Raw genomic sequence first — 17,587 nt, forward strand, 5'->3', positions numbered from 1 at the left:
GTATGGATGCAGAAAAGAGTAAGACAGTGACCACCTTCTGGGAGTATATCTGCTCTCTGGCTCCTAGCAACCTGAGGGAAGTGACTTATCTGTGCATCACTACCATCTAAAACAGGCTCACCACACGGAAGTGCTCAATAAGCACCAAAGAATTAAAAAGAGCTATTAACAGTACACCTGAGTGCCTGATGCTAGATTCTCAAACATGTAAATATTAATCCTCTAAGATTTAAAGCCTCAAATATTTAAATCTTCAAATACTTAAAATATGCTAACTGTTAAGAGCCCTAAATCTAATATTAATAAAATCTACGTACTATTAAACCAGGACTCTGAATGCTAGTATATCTACATTTGTAATATGTATATATGTATATATGTGTGTGTGTGTATATATATATATATATATATATATATATATATATATGCTTGTATTTTCTTCCTATCAAAATTATTTTTAAAAAATATTTAATTTCTATTCATAAGTTTAAGACCCAGGCTTGATCACTTGTTGCTGTTGTCTCCTGCAGTGGGTGGAGTAAAATGAAGTTTTTAAGGTGGAGCCGGAAGGCAGAGAGAGTGCAGTGTTTTTGTAAGACTGAATTAAGGCTCTACCATCGCCCTCAACCCCACTCCAGAGGGACTTTCATCTTCACCACTCTAAGCAGAGGACCAGCTAGGGGCAGGGACCCCGGCAGAGGCCAATGCCAATACACACCAGACATAAAGAAATGTAAAATTCCGTTCAACCCTCACTCTCTAAGAAAGGAACTGGTGCTACATAGCTAAAGGGTTAGACATTTTTTATTCAACTCAATTTCAACATATTGAAGCTGAAACAAAAGAGACCATGACCAGAGTATTAGATCTGCTTGTGGCTCCAGGTAACACCAGGGCTCAACAGAATAATAGAGCCGGGGTACTGTCCCTGAAGCTTGAGAAGCTCCTGGGCTACACCTTACAATCTGTGGTGTGGTGTGGTGTGGTGTGGTGTGGTGTGGTGTGGTGTGGTGTGGTGTGGTGTGGTGTGGTGTGGTGTGGTGTCGAGAAGGAAAAGGGGCTTCTGTGCCAGACAAGCCTGGGTTCTGTCAACTCACCAAAGGCAGCAATACAACTAACCTTGCGCTTTCTTTCCAGAAAAGATAGAAGCTAGTTTAACATAAGGACTATAGGTATCACAGGGATATGGAGAAGTGCCTAAGTTCAGAAGCAGCTGAGAAGGCATTCTAAATCCTAGGAGAGAACCTAAGGTCTGGCCACAGACCCAGTGCTCTCTACACAGGAGGAGACACTGCAGAGTGCTGTGTGCAGAGAGCAGGGCAGCTCCTGGGGAGGGGAAGGCCTCTCCACTACCCGGGCCCAGGAGACGGACAGCCAGCTCCACTCCACATGCACAGAGAGGGAAAAGGCGACTCAAAGTGAGACACCAGGGGTGGATCCTAGGGATACATTCATTCCTTCTACGGCTGCTTTCATGTGTCAGGCTAACAGACTAAGTGACTCAACATATACAGAGAAGCAAGTATGGAGGCAGGCAGCTGTGCAAGCAAGAGCCCACGCTGGCAAGGAGACAGGAGCAGGTTGCGATGTTAGAACAGAAGGTTAAAGGGGGGAGCTTTTAATGGATTTACTTATGAGCACTGGAAAGAGGACCTCACATTACCCGGCCTCTCTCCAGCTACTGCTCCTAGATGTGTCAGAAGGATTGCCTACCAATAGAACAATGGGTCACAGTCCAGGTATGTTTCAATTGGAGAGACTTCCGGAGAGGAAGAGAAAGTCATTTTAATGTTTAATGAGAAATGATAAAAAATTTAAATCACCTGGACAGGAGACAAAAGTATACTTGAATACTCCCATTTTGTAAGCTTACCCAAGAAACATCAATATTACAGTATCTTAGAGCCACAGAAATGTGTTTTTCCCCTGAAGTCAATGAGAATGGCTGTTGAATAAAACCTAGTTAACAGAGAGCATAAAATAGATTTCTTACGCTGAGACTGTGAAACCACTTTAGCGCGACTGCGGCCTCGATTATCAGAAGGTATAGAGGCGACGTTGGTGGTACTCCCAGAGTTTTGCCTTCTCGTACGAATCCGACCTGGAGAATACAGCAAAAACAGTGTTTCCATAGCTTTTCAGTCAGTGCAACCTACACAAGAAAACCACCCACACATGACCAAGGGGCACTGACTGGGACACCGACGGGGGAGCAGGTCTTCCCCACCCAGGGTCCTGACATGCTTTCCTGCGAGCACACACAAGCCTATGATGTGCACACACAAATTCTAAAAATACGTAAGGGACCCTGGCCGGGTTGCTCAGTTGGTTAGAGTGTTGTCCTGATACGCCAAGGTTGTGGGTTTGATCCCTGGTCAGGGCACATACAAGACACAACCAATGAATGCAAAAATAAATGGAACAACAATCAATGTCTGACTGTAATTCCAATCAATTTTTAAAAATCAGTAACTCCTAAGAATGAATCGTGAACCTATCAGGTACTTATGTTTCAATTACTTTAGCATATTATATTTTCAGATGAGAAGGTGATACCTATTGGAGAATTTTTTTATCAAATTTTTCAATTAAATTCTTTTTTATTGGCTAGAAATCTGTCAAATGTCCAGAATCAGAAAATATTAGCTGTTGTCTTAAGGAAAATACAATAGAAAAAGGAACAAATGCAAAATATTCAGCAATCCACAAAAACTACAACACCGTGGGGAATAAATGTGTTTTGATATGTAGCATTAAATTTTAAAGCATGCATGCCCATAAATTTCTAGGTTGCAAAAGATGATTAAAATAAAATTAGAACCTGAAAGTAATATAAAATAATATTGCATGTAAACTGTAATTAAAAATCATTTTTAAGAAAGAATAAATATTAGGAGTACCTAGAAAAACAATGACCTAAAAATAATATAATGTTGTAATCCAGCTGGCATGACTCAATGGCTGAGTGTTGACCTATGGCAGTGGTCGGCAAACTCATTAGTCAACAAAGCGGCAAACCGCGGCTCGCGAGCCACATGTGGCTCATAAGCCGCAGTTTGCCGACCACTGACCTATGGAATCGGGAGGTCACAGCATATGCCAGGTTTGGGAGGCAGCCAATCAATGATTCTCTCTCATCATTGATGTTTCTATCTCTCCCTCTCCCTTCCTCTCTGAAATCAAATTAAAAAATATTTTTAAAAAAAGTAAAGTACATTTATGAAAAGAATTTGTCACCCAAAATAAAGCAATCTGTTAACTCCAATTTTTAAACCATGAAACCTTAAAATAAAACTGAATTCAGATATGTAAAAACATTGATGATCAGACTAGTATGATTAGGGATTAAACTTTTTAAAATTCAGGCATTTTGTGGTTTCCAAGGGATTCAAAATGCCTCTCCTTCCATAATTCAATCAGAATAGGAATCTGATAGAGAAAACACAAACCATTTTGAATCCCTATTGGCTTCTGATATTGTTAAAAATAACTTCTGCCATACCCAGTTTGGCTCAGTGGATAGAGCATCGGCCCACAGACTGAAGTGTCCTGGGTTGGGTTGTGGTCTGAGGTGTGTGCCTCGGTGATGGACTCAATTCCCCACCCTGGTGGGGCGTGTTCATGAAGCAATCAATTGATGTGTATATCTCACATTGATGTTTCTCTCTCTCTGTCTCTCTCTCCCTCTCCCTTCCACTCTCTCTAAAAATCAATGGAAAAATATCCTCGGTTGAAGATTAACAAAAATAAATAAACAAATAAATAACCTGTGCAGCTGGTGTGGTTGGGTGTAAACCTACGAACCAGGAGGTCACAATTCGATATCAAGTCAGGGCACATGGCCAGGTTATGGGCTTGATCTCCAGTAGGGGGCGTGTGGGAGGCAGCCGATCAATGATTCTCTCTCATCATTGATGTTTCTCTCTCCCTTCCTCTCTGAAATCAATAAAAATGTATTTTAAAAAATAAGTTCTACTTCATCATCTGAGAAAACCTGCAGAAAAGTACACAGAAAAACAAATCATAAGGCTTGAAAAAGTTTTAAAAAAGGGAGGTAAGGAGCAATAAAAGAAAGCACTGCATTAAAAAAATTAAAACTAAAATTAATGACTTCATAGCAGTTTAAGGAAAGACTTACACAAATTCTAAAATCTACAGTAAAATTAAGAGCTATACCATATATTATACTAAGAGTGTACATGTGTGAACCCAGTTTACAGATGAGGGGACAGAGAAATGGCGAATAATTAATTTGTCCAAGATCACACTATTAGTTTGGATACCTGTGCCTGCCTGCCTTGCTGGCCTATGAGTGAGGAGTTTTTACTTTCCCGTGGAAATCACCGAGCTAAATCAAGGCAGTCACCATGGCAACATCAACATGAAAACGACGGAATTTAATTTTTTACTTTAAATTTATTATAAAATATTTGTCACAAAAAGATTTTTTAAATAAACAGCCATACCCATTCAACTTATAAAACAAAAATCTTCTTTGCTTATGTCCCTATATCTTCTACCTTCCTCTACATTTGGTAATAGGATCCTAAATCCAGTGTTCACCATTCTCTTGTATTTCTTTATCCTTTCAATATTTTCTTTTCAATAATATTTTCTCAGTTGCATAACTGAAACATTAGATGGCATTATTTTTTATATTTTAAATAGTTTTAATTATACCATAGGGCATATATTTCCCCAAAACTTACTCTTTTGCTCAACATTTATTTGGTGAGGTCACTTATGGAACTGATTTTTCTGTACAAGGTAAAGGAGAGATCCATTTCATTTTTTCCATATGACTAACCTATGTCCAAATCAATTTACTTAACCCCTTTCTTACTGATCTACAAAGCCATCTCCAACATCTACCAATACTTACCTATACGCGGCTGCATCTGTTGCTCAGCTGTCCATTCTGTCCCAACAGTCCATGTGTCCATAACATGCAACATCACCACGTTGTGATGAGCTTTTAACAAAAATCTTGCTCATTGGTAGGGCAAATAAACCCACTTTTCCCTAAGGCCCTTTGCTCTCCTCATTATGCATGTGAAGATACAATTAGAAGACCTAGCCCTGGCCAGGTGGCTCAGCTAGTTGGAGCATCATCCCATATACCCAAAAGGTTGTGGGTTTGACCCCCCCCCCCCCACCACACACACACACACACCCGGTCGGAGTGCATACGGGAGGCAACCAATCGATATTTCTCTCTCACATCAATGTTTTCTCTGCCTCTCTCTCTAAAATCAACAAAAACATACCCTTGGGTGAGAAAAAAAACACACCTATTAAAATATTGACTGGCATTATGTGGCATTTTGGGTTAATTTTTTTGGGGAAAAGGCAGCTTTATGACAATGATCTTCCCACTCACTAATGTTTTCTGAATTTCACTCTCTTCAATGTCTTTCAATCAAGTTTTATATTTTCCCCAAAAAATCTTACTAAATTTTTATAGACTTATTAAAAGGTGCCTTATATTTATTTGCACAATACATTTATTAAACTTATTGACAAAAAAAGTTCATAATTAATATTTAATTTGGTCTTAAACAGGAACCTTGCTAAACTCTTAATTCTATTAATTTACATGTAGATTATCTGGGGTTATCTAAATAGGATGTCATCTACAAATAAGACTTCAGGTTTTTCGCTTCAAACAACTGCCCTTTCATTTCTCTGCTTTTACCCTGCTGTCCTGGACATGTGCTACAACACTAAAGAAAAGCAAGGAAGCCTTGAGCCATATTTTAAAAAATAGTAATTCTGACCTTTCACAAAAAGTTTGGTATTTCAACAGGTTGAAAAAAACCACTTCTATTCCTAATTGCTAAGAATTGCTGTCAAAAACGTTTGTTGAATTTTTTAATGCTTTGCCTGCATCTTCTGAGAATAAGAGGATCCTTCTCCTAAGTGTGATAAGGGCATCGGTGTTTATAAAACCTAGGCTAAACAGTCACTGTCAGATCTAGACTGCAGCTAAATTCTTCCAACGAGGATCTCTGTTTGCTTTTGCTAGTCCTATGGACACCAGCAATCCACAGCTACTTAAAATGATCTATCTATTTGGGTTTTTCACACCACAAAGGCAGTTGTAAATTCTGAAGGGACTCCTCTATCCTAGTATGAAGGTTAAGAATGAAAAAATTCCCTCTTATCTGATCCAGTTTAACAGATTAACTTCTTGTTTATCACTGATGGTATAGGTTTTGGGTTGCTTCTTGTCCTCCACATCCTGATCACTCATCACAGCAAATGCCCCAGGCCTCCATATCCCTCAGGTGCAGCCAGATGTGGCCCTTACCTACTGAGGTTCCTGCTTTTGCTTTAAAGAAGCACGACTTACTGCCTTTATTGCGATTAGTGATGTGTTCTCAATTGGCCAGATCAATCACACTAATAAATTCTGCAGACTGCTATAAAAATGCAAGTTACTTATTTCTTTTAAACATTTAAATACAGCTACTTTGTATTATATAAGAGAGCCTTACAAGTATTAAAGGGTATGCTTCTTTCTCTCTGCTACCTCTAATTCATTATAGATGTAAATATTAGAGGCAGAAATAAAATATATTGGGACCAGCTACAATTATAAGAAATATTAATCATGCTCTGTTAACCAAGATGGTTCTATTCTGATTAGAGAAAGCACATTCTAAACTGAGAGTTGCACGCCCCAGGATATGGGAGCTTGCATCAGAATACAGTCATCCTCCCAAGAATTGCCCTATCATTATGAGAAGATTTACAACCTCGTGGCACCTAGTCCTGGAGGCACCTGCTCTTTACAAGCCCCTTCCCCTATTACCTGTAATCCGGTCCCTGCCCCCTCCCCCCAGCCTGCAGGACTTTAACCTATAATGATTATGCCGGGCCCACTTTCCCATACCTGTAATTCCTACTTCCCCACATAATCTTGCCTTCTACCCAATATAAGCTTATGGTGGGGAGCAGAGCAGATTTCTGTGGATGACCTGCTGCTCTCCCATACTACGGCATTATTGGAATAGACGCTTATATATGATTCAACCCTGTCTCTGCTTAATTGGCTCAAGTAGTGACAGACAGCCCGGACCCCTTGGTTGTCCGGTTACACAATTTTGAACTATGAACTCCTATTCGGCATACAGAGTGGGGCAAAAGTAGTCTAAAGCTGTTCATATGGAAAATAATACAATAATTAATACAAGAATAAACTGTTTTGCATACTCACAACTGTAAACCTACTTTTGCCCCACCCTTTTAAATCTATGGGGATCCCAAGGAACCAGATTTGAGAGTAGCTTCCTCTGTGAAAGTTCAATGTTTGTTCTTGTCAGGCACCCTTGGGGGCTACCAACCCAGACCACTTTATTCATCAGCATGGGGTTTCCCAGACACCACAGGGAAGGAAGACTGAGACAACGTGCATGACAAGAGAGCTTGGTTACAAGTCAGGGAAAGGTATTCTCTTCCTCTGCCTAGGACAAAGTCAAGAGAGCGATGAAGAGTTTTTTCCCAGTCTACTTTTTCATGGATCTACAGCACCCTGACAAAACTGGCTTGATGCCAACTCTTGATTCTCACCTGGCGACGACGTCGAGGGCTAATTTCCTGCCTGCCCTGGGGACTCGCATTAGTAACTAAGCCCTCAGGGCACTCTTAAAATCCTTTTGGGGGGCAGAGTTTAAAGGGCCTCTACTATGCTGTACTCAGATATTTCTTTTATAGAAATTGTTTTTTCCTTTTATTAAGTTGGCGAGATTACTGTAAGTGCCTGTGTATGTTTTAGAGTCTATATAAAACACTCTGTCTTTAGGAAAAACAACGCCTACTCAATAAATGCAACAAACAGTAAAAATAGTCTTCAGTTCTGTATTGACTTGTTAATGACATATTCACATTCATTCATTCATTCATATTGTATTATGACAGACAGAAGTAGATATGAAAGAAAAAATAGTCACAATAGGAGAAATAGAACTAAGAGATATTAACTGTACAACAAAAAATATTCTGCAGGGAGGGACAAGCACATTGACAAACACATCTACCCAGAGAAAAGCAGACTCAGAGGAAAACAAAGAATTGTAAGAGTGCAGTCTTTGACTTTCATGGCATAAAGAGAGAACATCCATGTCTGTGGCTTTTTAATAGTGCTGCTGAGGAATTTTTCCAATCACACTGCCATTCTTCTACAAAAGCCCTCAAATCAGGAAACTAAACCCGCGCACCTGGTTTAATTTGCAGGCATGGTTTTCCCATATTCCATTTAGCTTAAGATAATCTTAAAATCCCCAGTTAGCGTCATACAGTAGGGGTGTGATGTTTTTTTGTCCCCCATATGTGTCAAGTTTGAGCCAATTTTCAATTTAGAGGGTATAAAAATTAAAAGGTTCCTAGGTAAATCTCAACTGTCATCATATGGGGACATTTTGGCATACAGATCTATTTTACGACTCACCGCTCAGGGGCACAATTAAACCAACCTCTACTCACAGGTAGCATTTTTGACAGAATCAAAATTTGGGAAATTGATCAGTTGTAAATTTTGCTACCTACAAATACTCTCCCAAAAAGAGTAACTTTCCTTACATATTTTAAGATAAACACTCGTTAACACTCTTTTACTTCTACATACATACATATTTTTGCATTGTGTAAAAAAAAAAAGCCAACCACTTACACTTCAGAATTCTTGGGCATATGTACAATAATACCAAATGTTTTAGTTCTCAGTAAAACTAAGACCTAGCTTCCTCCCCAGAAGAGCAGACAAGGCTCCATAGTTTTTACTGTGTAACCTTGAGGTCGCCAATAGTTATGCCGGCCTCTGACTATACTTAACAACATGTGATCGTCTATTCTCTGAAATTACCCTCAAGTTACTAGTTACCACACAGGTCACTCAAACATGGTAACTCTTCACTTGAAATTACTTACTTCAGGGGAAAATACAAATAAACAAATTTTCTAAACATAGTAGCTAAAATAAATTAGATGAGAGTATATTTATTTGCCATACAAGTTCAACATCTAGTCATAAACTTTCTCCTAAGCAGTATAATAGCCTACATAAATGCTTCCTTTTCCAAATTCCCCAAATTACTGAACACAACACACTGAAGGCTATCCTGGAAATAAACTTTTGTCCAAAAGTTGAGCTTTTGGTTCGTCACAAAAAAACATTTTTTTAATTAGTCATAAATGTTAGAAAGACTGCTCGATGTGTATGATAAATAACCTCCAAAGAATATATATTTTTCTCAATTACTATAATAATGAAGTTGCCAAAATTTAAATGTATTGTCTGAGTTCTAAATTTAGATCATCCAAGTACTGATTCAAAATCATCTTTGTCTCCTAATAATGCTAGTACCTATCTCTTCTTATCTCAGGAGCTAGATGGTAAAAATTAACACATTTTTAAAAAATAAATTTCTTAAAAGGCCCATAATGATTCCAAAGTTTCAGATATGGAAACTTATGACAAGACACTTTGTAATATTTACTGCTGCCTTTTTCTCATAACTGTCTGCAGCTTTTCTAAGCATCACTGCCCAGTCATGTTGCTGCAACAAACAGAGGAATGACAGCCTCGACCTGCTTGGGCATACAGGCCTCCCAGGGCCCCCTCTGTCCCTCCCTCCTCACCCAGGCTCAAGGCTCGGCTGTGGGCTCTGCAGCAGCTGCACAACCCTGGGACATGGAGACCAAGGCTCAGGGGCTCCGCTCGAGGAGCACTCTCCGTCTGATTCTGAACTCTGTACAATTCAGGGTCCACATGTTTTCCCACTCCCCCACTGGAAAGAGGACCAGAAAGAGACTTCTTGTCAATCAGCACAGTCATCAATAGGAAAATTTCTGAACTTGCTCTGACTGGTAAAAAGAAAACTGATTAAAAAGGGAAAAAATCCCAGTGCTGGCTAAAATAACAGACTGATTTCAACTGTGTTATACAGGCATATCAATCAAGGTATTCTGGGGAAAAAAATATAATTCCCCACACAGTGTCTTTCACTTTCCATTTCATCGGCATTATTGTATTCCACCCTCCACACTTTCCTTCCACCTCGGCTGAAAAACTCTTAAAGATGGTTTCTATGGGAAAGGAAAATAAATAATTACTCCTATCAGCTAAAAATGAAAGATTACACCCAGCATCAATCTTCTATCACAAATGAGGTTCTTGTTATGACATAGGTGTTTTTCCATTTTTCATTTTTGGTAACTTTTCATTTCACAAACTTCTCCAACCTCACAAATCACAAGTGGGGGGCTTGTTGAAAATTCATATTCACCTGCTGCTTCGAACTTAATCAGAATTTTCAGGGGAAGGACTGGACCTTTATTCTTTTAGGTAATTTTTATGAGAAATTTGAAGAACATTGATCTTGGGACTATGTTTATCTTAGGAAGTAGTATATGGATTAAAAGTACTATGAACTGCCTGGCCCACGTAGCTCAGTGGTTAAGCATCAACCTATGAAGCAGGAGGTAACAAGGGTTCGATTCCCGGCCGGGGCACATGCCCGAGTTGTGGGCTCAATCCCATATGGGTGTGCAGGAGGCAGCAAATCAATGATTCTCTCTCATCATTGATGTTTCTATCTCTCCCTCCCTTCCTCTCTGAAATTAACCTATATAAAGTACTATGAACTACACATATCAACATAAATCCAGTGTGCTTTGCAGGTTAGCCTTTTAGAGTCCTAACTAATATATGAAAGTAAACTAGCACCCCTAATGTTAAATCATTATCCTGAGAGTTGGTGTCTAAGCCACTATCTAAATTTCAATTGTGTGAAACATTACCATGCTTTCTCTCTAGAGACTTTGTAAAAGGATGATCTTGTCTAGCATGTGCTAGTCAAAGACCTACACACACTCGACTAGATAGGTCTAACATCCAAAGGCCAATGCAAAATCAGGGAGGCCTTCTGGAGAACAGCACAGAACCAAACAAAGTGGATCTGGACACGTGCACTCTTGTCACCGTGCTATGTCCTTGTGTAGCAGAGGACACAGCACGCAGGAGGCACTTACTCATGCCTGGGAAGTGGATGAATGAAAACACATGAATGACTGGGGTACTCTCAGTGATACAAATAAAAATGGCATGGTGTAACATCACTGGGGGATAGAAATGCATTTTTAACAATTTCTATAAATTACCTGGTAGAAAACCTTTACCTGTCTTTAACCTGAATAATTGACACAAATTTATTTTCAAAACAGGAAAGCAAATCCTGAAGGCCCACAAAAGCACCAAAGTAAAGAGGAGGACACAAAAGGAAACAAAAGGTGAGGAAATGCTTCAGGAGTCACAAGCTCCAGAGACGGCAGCTGGGGACACAGCACACAATGTCCCACAGCTCCTCCCCAGTGTGCGCCCAGAGCTGACACCCACACAGCATACTCAAGTGCTCATTCACGAGAACCACCAAACAAGAAGGGAGGAGAACTCAGGTAGAGGTGAGGCAAAAATCCGGTGGGGACAATGACGAGGGAAGGGAGCAGCGTGCAGTCTCATGCAGGGACCTCAGTGAGACGGGGGCAGGAGGAGACAGTCGTGAGCACAGAGGGCCGTGGAAGGGAGACACACCTCCGTCACAGAAACAAACCGCTTACCCTCCGCTTTAGTGGCAGTACCATCTTTAAGCAAATTAAAAACAAGGGGAGGGGTAACAGGGAACAGTTAGTAACATTTAAAAACTTAAAAAGCAGAATGTTATTAGCTACTAAAAAAGCAAAAGTACAATTTAAAATAAAATTAAAAGGGAAACAAGTTCAACAGCGAGGCGGAGTCTGAAGCAAGTGAAAGTGGCTTATTTGAAGTCAGTTTAGTTAGAATCATGTGCTTTTTGCCTTTGGAAAACATAAAAAAAGGACACCCAGGGCAGGTCTCAGCTGACAGTGATTGTTGTTTTTCTTTTGGCCAAACCTTACATTCTTAAGAGTTCCTTTTTCAAGGAACAAGGTACCAGCAGAAGGGGTAAGGGGAGGACATGGGGCTAAAAGCTAAACCACTAAAGAGTCAACTAAGGGCAAAGGCAAGAGAAGCTCAGAGAAGCTAGCTCTAGCAATGCCTACCCAACTACTCGCCAGCAGCCAAGCTGTACAGCATGGTACCTGAATCAAGGCCTACGGACTCCACATCGTCCCTCACGTGTCTGGACTCTAGAAGTTTGGAAAAGGACCGTCAGCTTTAATGCTACACTTCTGCACAGAGGTAACGTGTCAGTCTAACAGTAACTGCAACAACTCCTCAGAAGGTTTAGGTTGCATTTCAGGGTGGCTTTGTTTTCTGTCGTTTTGAACATAAGGCAAGTTAGAGATGGTCAGGAAAAGGGAGGAATGAGAAGACTCCAGTCTTATTATTTGAAGAGGGAACCCTGGGCTGAAAATTTATCAGTGCTTCCGAAAGGTCAGTCCTGCATCATCAGACCAAAAGGCCAGGATGCTTTCCTAGCAGCGAGGGAAGTCCACTGGTCCATGTCACAATATCCAATGTGAACAGAAAACAGAGGCTCCTGAGGACTCTAAATGGTTTGTGCTCACGTTTTCTAGCAATGAAACAAATACTCAGGTGTGGATTACATGTACTTGAAACACCGGTAAGCACTTCAAACACTGAACTAACTGAACAAAATGACTTCATCGCAGGAGAGGGAGAGGGAGCTCTGACTTCCCTCTTGCTGTGATTGCATGTCAACACTGTATCACAGAGACTCCTACGTAAGGTCACACGGTAGGAAAAGGAGTGCTCCGGTGGGTTTCTTCCCAATCTAAACGTATTATCCATCCATGTACCTATCCGTCCACGTATAAGGCATTTCCGTAGAGAACACAAGATTGGTTTAACTAACATTCCAGAACATATATACCTTTCAAACTAATGATGTTCCTATCACAATTGCAGTTTCTTTCTCTTTTCTATGACTTCCTGTCATATATCTGAGCTGGGTGCTGTGACTGCAGCTAATTTAAGGGCCCAGGAAGACTTGAACTCCATGGCTGCTCCAGGTTACCAAGTGGATGAGTGGCAGGCCCAGGATCTCCGCTAGGTGTCTTCTCACTATGCTTCCATGTACACAACGTTTTTAGAACATTAACTTTAGGACTGATTTTGGAGTTAATATGTAAACCACATAATTCAGTCTCTGTTTCATAAAGTTTAAACTGTATTAATTTCCAAAAAATCTAAAATCAAACTCATCAGCTAAGCCCCCAGATTTTGGCTCTGGATGACTTCACTTGCACAAAAATAAAATTAAGTAAGCCATCAGCCTATGGAGAGCAGGTGTTGCGTCCGCTCAGACACTGCCCCACTCCGTCAGACACTCACTCCTTGGAGAATTGTTATTCTTATACTCTTTTGGGCTGTCATTAGAGTAAGTGCATGCTCTTCCCAAAGTGACAGGGGGAGGACAGCACCCTTCTGTACAGTATGGTGACGCTGGCTAACAAGGCCACCCCATTCCTCAAAGGACCCCCTCCCGCTGTCACCACCCGCCCCAGCCTTCCCCACTCCGTCCAATTACATTTTCAAATTAGAAAATATCTGTCCTGACCCGTTTGGCTCAGTAGATAGAGTGTCGGCTTGCGGACTGAGGGGTCCCAGGTTCAATTCCGGTCAAGGGCATGTGCCTTGGTTGTGGGCACATCCCCAGTGGGGGGTGTGCGGGAGGCAGCTCATCGATGTTTCTCTGTCATCAAAGTTTCTAACTCTCTATCCCTCTCCCATCCTAAAAAACCAATAAAATATCTTTTTTTTAAAAAAGAAAATATCCAAGTACAGTGACTATCTTTGGTGAATTCCTCACTAGACCCTGCCCGCTCTGCTCCCACCAAAGTCAGGAGGGGAGAGAACCCAGCTTTGGCGATACGGAAGGGAGCCGCATGGGCGCCATCCTGCGGAAGTGGAGCTGAAGGCAGGCCGTGCTCAGTGCCACACACCATGTGAGCACCAGCTACCTGCTCGTCGCTAACAAGTAGGATGCGCCAGAGAAAGGGGACGCTCGCAGAAGGGAGCTGTTAACCTACCATGGGCCAGTCACTCATCTCACACACTGACCCTGAGACAGCGGCAAGCTCCTCAGTACTGCTCTTGGAATTAGCTAAGTGAGCCTGAGCAGAGGGACGTATCATCTCACAGAGCAGACGGGAGAAGGTGGTGGAGATCTGGTTACCTAAGGACGCGTATGAGCCCGGAGGCAAGGCTGCTGCGGAGCTGAAGGGTGCAGCGCCTGAAGCCGAGGAGGCTTTGGACTTGGCACTGGCCGCTGCATTCACATCGATGTCACTGCGGGATCGCTGGAGGGACCCAGTCGTTGACACAGATTTAGTGCTGACGGTCGAAGCTGTGGTGGTAACGAAAGAAACATTAGCAAGAACCACACTAGAAGTGTACACATATATTGTTAAACTAATTTTGTTTTTATTTATAGCAAGTATCAAGTTTTAGCAAAGGTTGGAACACAGCACTGACCAACACTTTCTCCTGGTCCCTGAAGACAGAGCTCAGTCCACGCTGAGGAAAGAAAGTGACCACAACTCCACACACTGTTATATCTGTCTTCTTGTAATCATAGACCACAGTAACACCCACAGAAACGGACCACATTTTTGGCTAGTATGAAAAGTGAAACAAAAAACTGTTCACATCTGGCCAGTTTCTTCACAATGTGGCAAAAGTGTGCTCTTACCTAGCGGCCCGCCCGCTTGGGGAACCCCTGCCCACTCCCGCCCGCCCAAGGCCGCGGAGCTGCCGCTGCTCTAAGCACCCGTGGTCTTTGCTCCTGACCCAGTGACCACAGTGGAGGAGCCACACTGGGTGTGGCAGGTCCACATGCTGGGGGTTGTGTGTGAGGAAAGGTAAGAGCTCAATTTTGCCTGAAGAAGCCGTCCTCACAGCTCATGGCCCTGGAGAAGGGGAGCTCTGCTGGGGACCGCGGAGCACAGACCAGAGCACACACTCTGCAAACCGGCTGGGGTCGAGGCAGGGGCTGGGTCTGGGGCCGAGGCAGGGGCAGGGGCCGAGGCAGGGGCTGGGGCCGAGGCAGGGGCAGGGGCAGGGGCAGGGGCAGGGGCTGGGCTGGGGCTGGGTCTGGGGCCGAGGCTGAGGCAGGGGCTGGGGCTGGGGCTGGGGATGAGGCAGGGCCAAGGCAGGGGCTAGGGCCGGGGTTGGGGCCAGGGCTGGGTCTGAGGCAGGGGCTGGGGCCGAGGCAGGGGAGGGACTGAAGCTGGGGCCAGGGCTGGTGCTGGGGCTGAGGTGGGGCTAGGGCAGGGGCTGAGGCAGCTTCCACGTAGCCCTGACCAAGGTGAGTCACAGCCTCCCGCAGCTGCCTGGCCCGTCAGCTTACCTCTAGAGGCGCTACTTCCAGTGGAACTTCTTTTGGCAGAGAGCGGCCGACTGGAAATAAAGTATACACTTGCTTATTTTCAAATATGCACTTGACCTGCATTAATACAAGTACAATCAATAACTGGAAATTATGTAATGAAGAATGATTTTGGAGTTTTCAGAATTTCTCAGGCAAGTTGGCCCACAATCTTATAAACACCCCGTCTGAGAAAGCTTTACCATTCCACTGCGGACTATCTTGCCAACACAGAGAGCAAGTCCCACCTAGAGACAGACACTGAAACACAGAGTAAAAGGTGACAGGGCGTTCAGTCTCAGGTGCAGAACCCCCCCTTTACAAGCCTGTCCTTAGGTTGACATACCTTGCTCTCAGAAGGCACTGAACAATTCACTTGGAGCACTCCACTCTACTACTGAACCGTCACATAAATGTAATGAAAATCGACTTATGGAGAAGACCAAGGCCACCTTTTTCTTACCATTCCCATGGCATCTTACCTCGTACCAGGATCCACCTGAAGTAAGGAGGATTTATAACAGGCTTGTATATGTAAAAACACAACATAAAATCTCACATGAATGAATCCCTTACTTCAGACTCTCTTGAGAGCTAGAAGACGAGCGGTCAGATTGCGGCAAAGACACGATGCTGTCCGAGTTCTTCAAGTGGGACTGCAGGGCCTTTTGGTAGGAGGACTCCAACGTGTGGTACAAGTGCTCTGCTTCCCTGCTGAAGTGACTGTGGAACCCCCAGTAACACCTCGGGAAAACACAACTTCCTGTTATTATGAGGGTGGCAGGAGCTTCGCTGAGCTCTGCATCCGAGCCTACAGGACACTTTCCAGGACCAGAGCCTGTTTCCCTGCTCCCAGAGCCGGTGTACGGAAGGCACCATGAACAAAGGAGGCTGACCCCACAACTTACTGGCGTGCTGACACTGGGCAGGAACTTTTCTGAACCTCAGCCTCATCACAAAATGGAAATTAAAGAGCCTCACTTGTAAGAACACTGGGAAGCCTTAAGGGAGAGGGAGCTAAAACATCGAGAATTATACTTAAACCTGAGGGAGTCAAAAATGGCAGTGTGTTTTTGTTGTTTTGTTAATCCTCACTGGAGGATTTTTTTTTTCCATTGATTTTTGGAGAGTAGGGAGAGGGGGGGGGAGAGAGAGAGAGAGAGAGAGAGAGAGAGAGAGAGAGAGAGAGAGAGAACATGCATGTGAGAGACTCATTTTTGACCAGTTGCTTCCCGCAAGCACCCAGACTGGGGGTAGGGATCAAACTCGCAATCCAGGTACATGCCCTTGACCAGGAATTGAACCTGAAACTCTTTGATGCACAGGTTGATGCTCTAACCATTTAGCAACACTGCCAGGGCTAATGGTAGTTTTTATCAATGCAATTTGACACTCATTGATTTAAAATATTTAAAAATTGCCCTAGATAATATGTACAAAAAAAAAAAAAAAAAAAAGGAAAGATGTTCAGAACTACTTAACATTCCTGCATGATAACTAAAGAACTGGAATGAATTGGGGAAGGGGAAGAATATAGGATAAAAACAGCATAAGTAGGTCATTAACAAATACCTTCCTAATAGTTTTTACCAACTACTAATTACTGAAGTTACTTTGGCAGGAACCACCCAAGATGAGCTTGTGGTGAGCACTGCATTGTCATTGTGAGGTCCTCCAAAACACTCAGAAACCAGAGAAACAGAATTTAACTGAGAGAACAACGAGCAGGAAGTAATTGATCAGGACGTATCGATGCAGCTAAGTAAAATAACCATACGCCATGCTTGTAAGAAAGAATAGGGTTGTTGCTGTTTTTTAAATATATTTTTATTGATTTCAGAGAGGAAGGGAAAGAGAAACATCAATGATGAAAGAGAACCATTGATTGGCTGCCTCCTGCACGCCCCACACCTGGGGATCGAGCCCACAACCTGGACATGTGCCCTTGCCTGGAATCGAACCTAGGACCCTTCAGTCCGCAGGCCAACTCTCTATCTACTGAGCCAAACCAGTTAGGGCAAGAATAGGTTTTAACCTGTGTCAAGGAGAAGAGCTGATCAACTACAAAAGCACTGAAAAACCGTCCCAGGAACAAAGCTGGCAGTGCTCATCCACGCGCTCCTGTGCCCGAGAGAAAGACTTAGCACGAAACTTCTGGTGGTCACGGGCACAGTGGCAAGATTACTCCCAGGGAGTACTGACTGTCTGGGGCCATAGCT

At 42.7% G+C, this 17,587-nt stretch overlaps 1 protein-coding gene across 4 annotated transcripts in view; it reads right to left on the reverse strand.

The window, feature by feature from the left end:
• CLASP1 (cytoplasmic linker associated protein 1) overlaps positions 1 to 17,587 on the reverse strand; it is a 273,357-nt gene that overhangs the window by 107,142 nt on the left and 148,628 nt on the right. For 2 of the 4 annotated variants that reach the window (XM_080667647.1, XM_080667646.1), the window contains exons 17-21: positions 15,945 to 16,112; positions 15,351 to 15,400; positions 14,178 to 14,348; positions 11,617 to 11,640; positions 1,994 to 2,101 (exon numbers count right to left, since the gene is read on the reverse strand). In XM_080667647.1, the coding sequence (XP_080523773.1) occupies positions 1,994 to 2,101; positions 11,617 to 11,640; positions 14,178 to 14,348; positions 15,351 to 15,400; positions 15,945 to 16,112 (521 nt within the window). The remainder of the gene's footprint in view (positions 1 to 1,993; positions 2,102 to 11,616; positions 11,641 to 14,177; positions 14,349 to 15,350; positions 15,401 to 15,944; positions 16,113 to 17,587) is intronic. The other 2 variants (XM_080667648.1, XM_080667649.1) reach the window with 1 other exon arrangement.

Source organism: Plecotus auritus (genome assembly GCF_963455305.1).
Source record: "Plecotus auritus genome assembly, chromosome: 5".
Taxonomy (NCBI): domain Eukaryota; kingdom Metazoa; phylum Chordata; class Mammalia; order Chiroptera; family Vespertilionidae; genus Plecotus; species Plecotus auritus.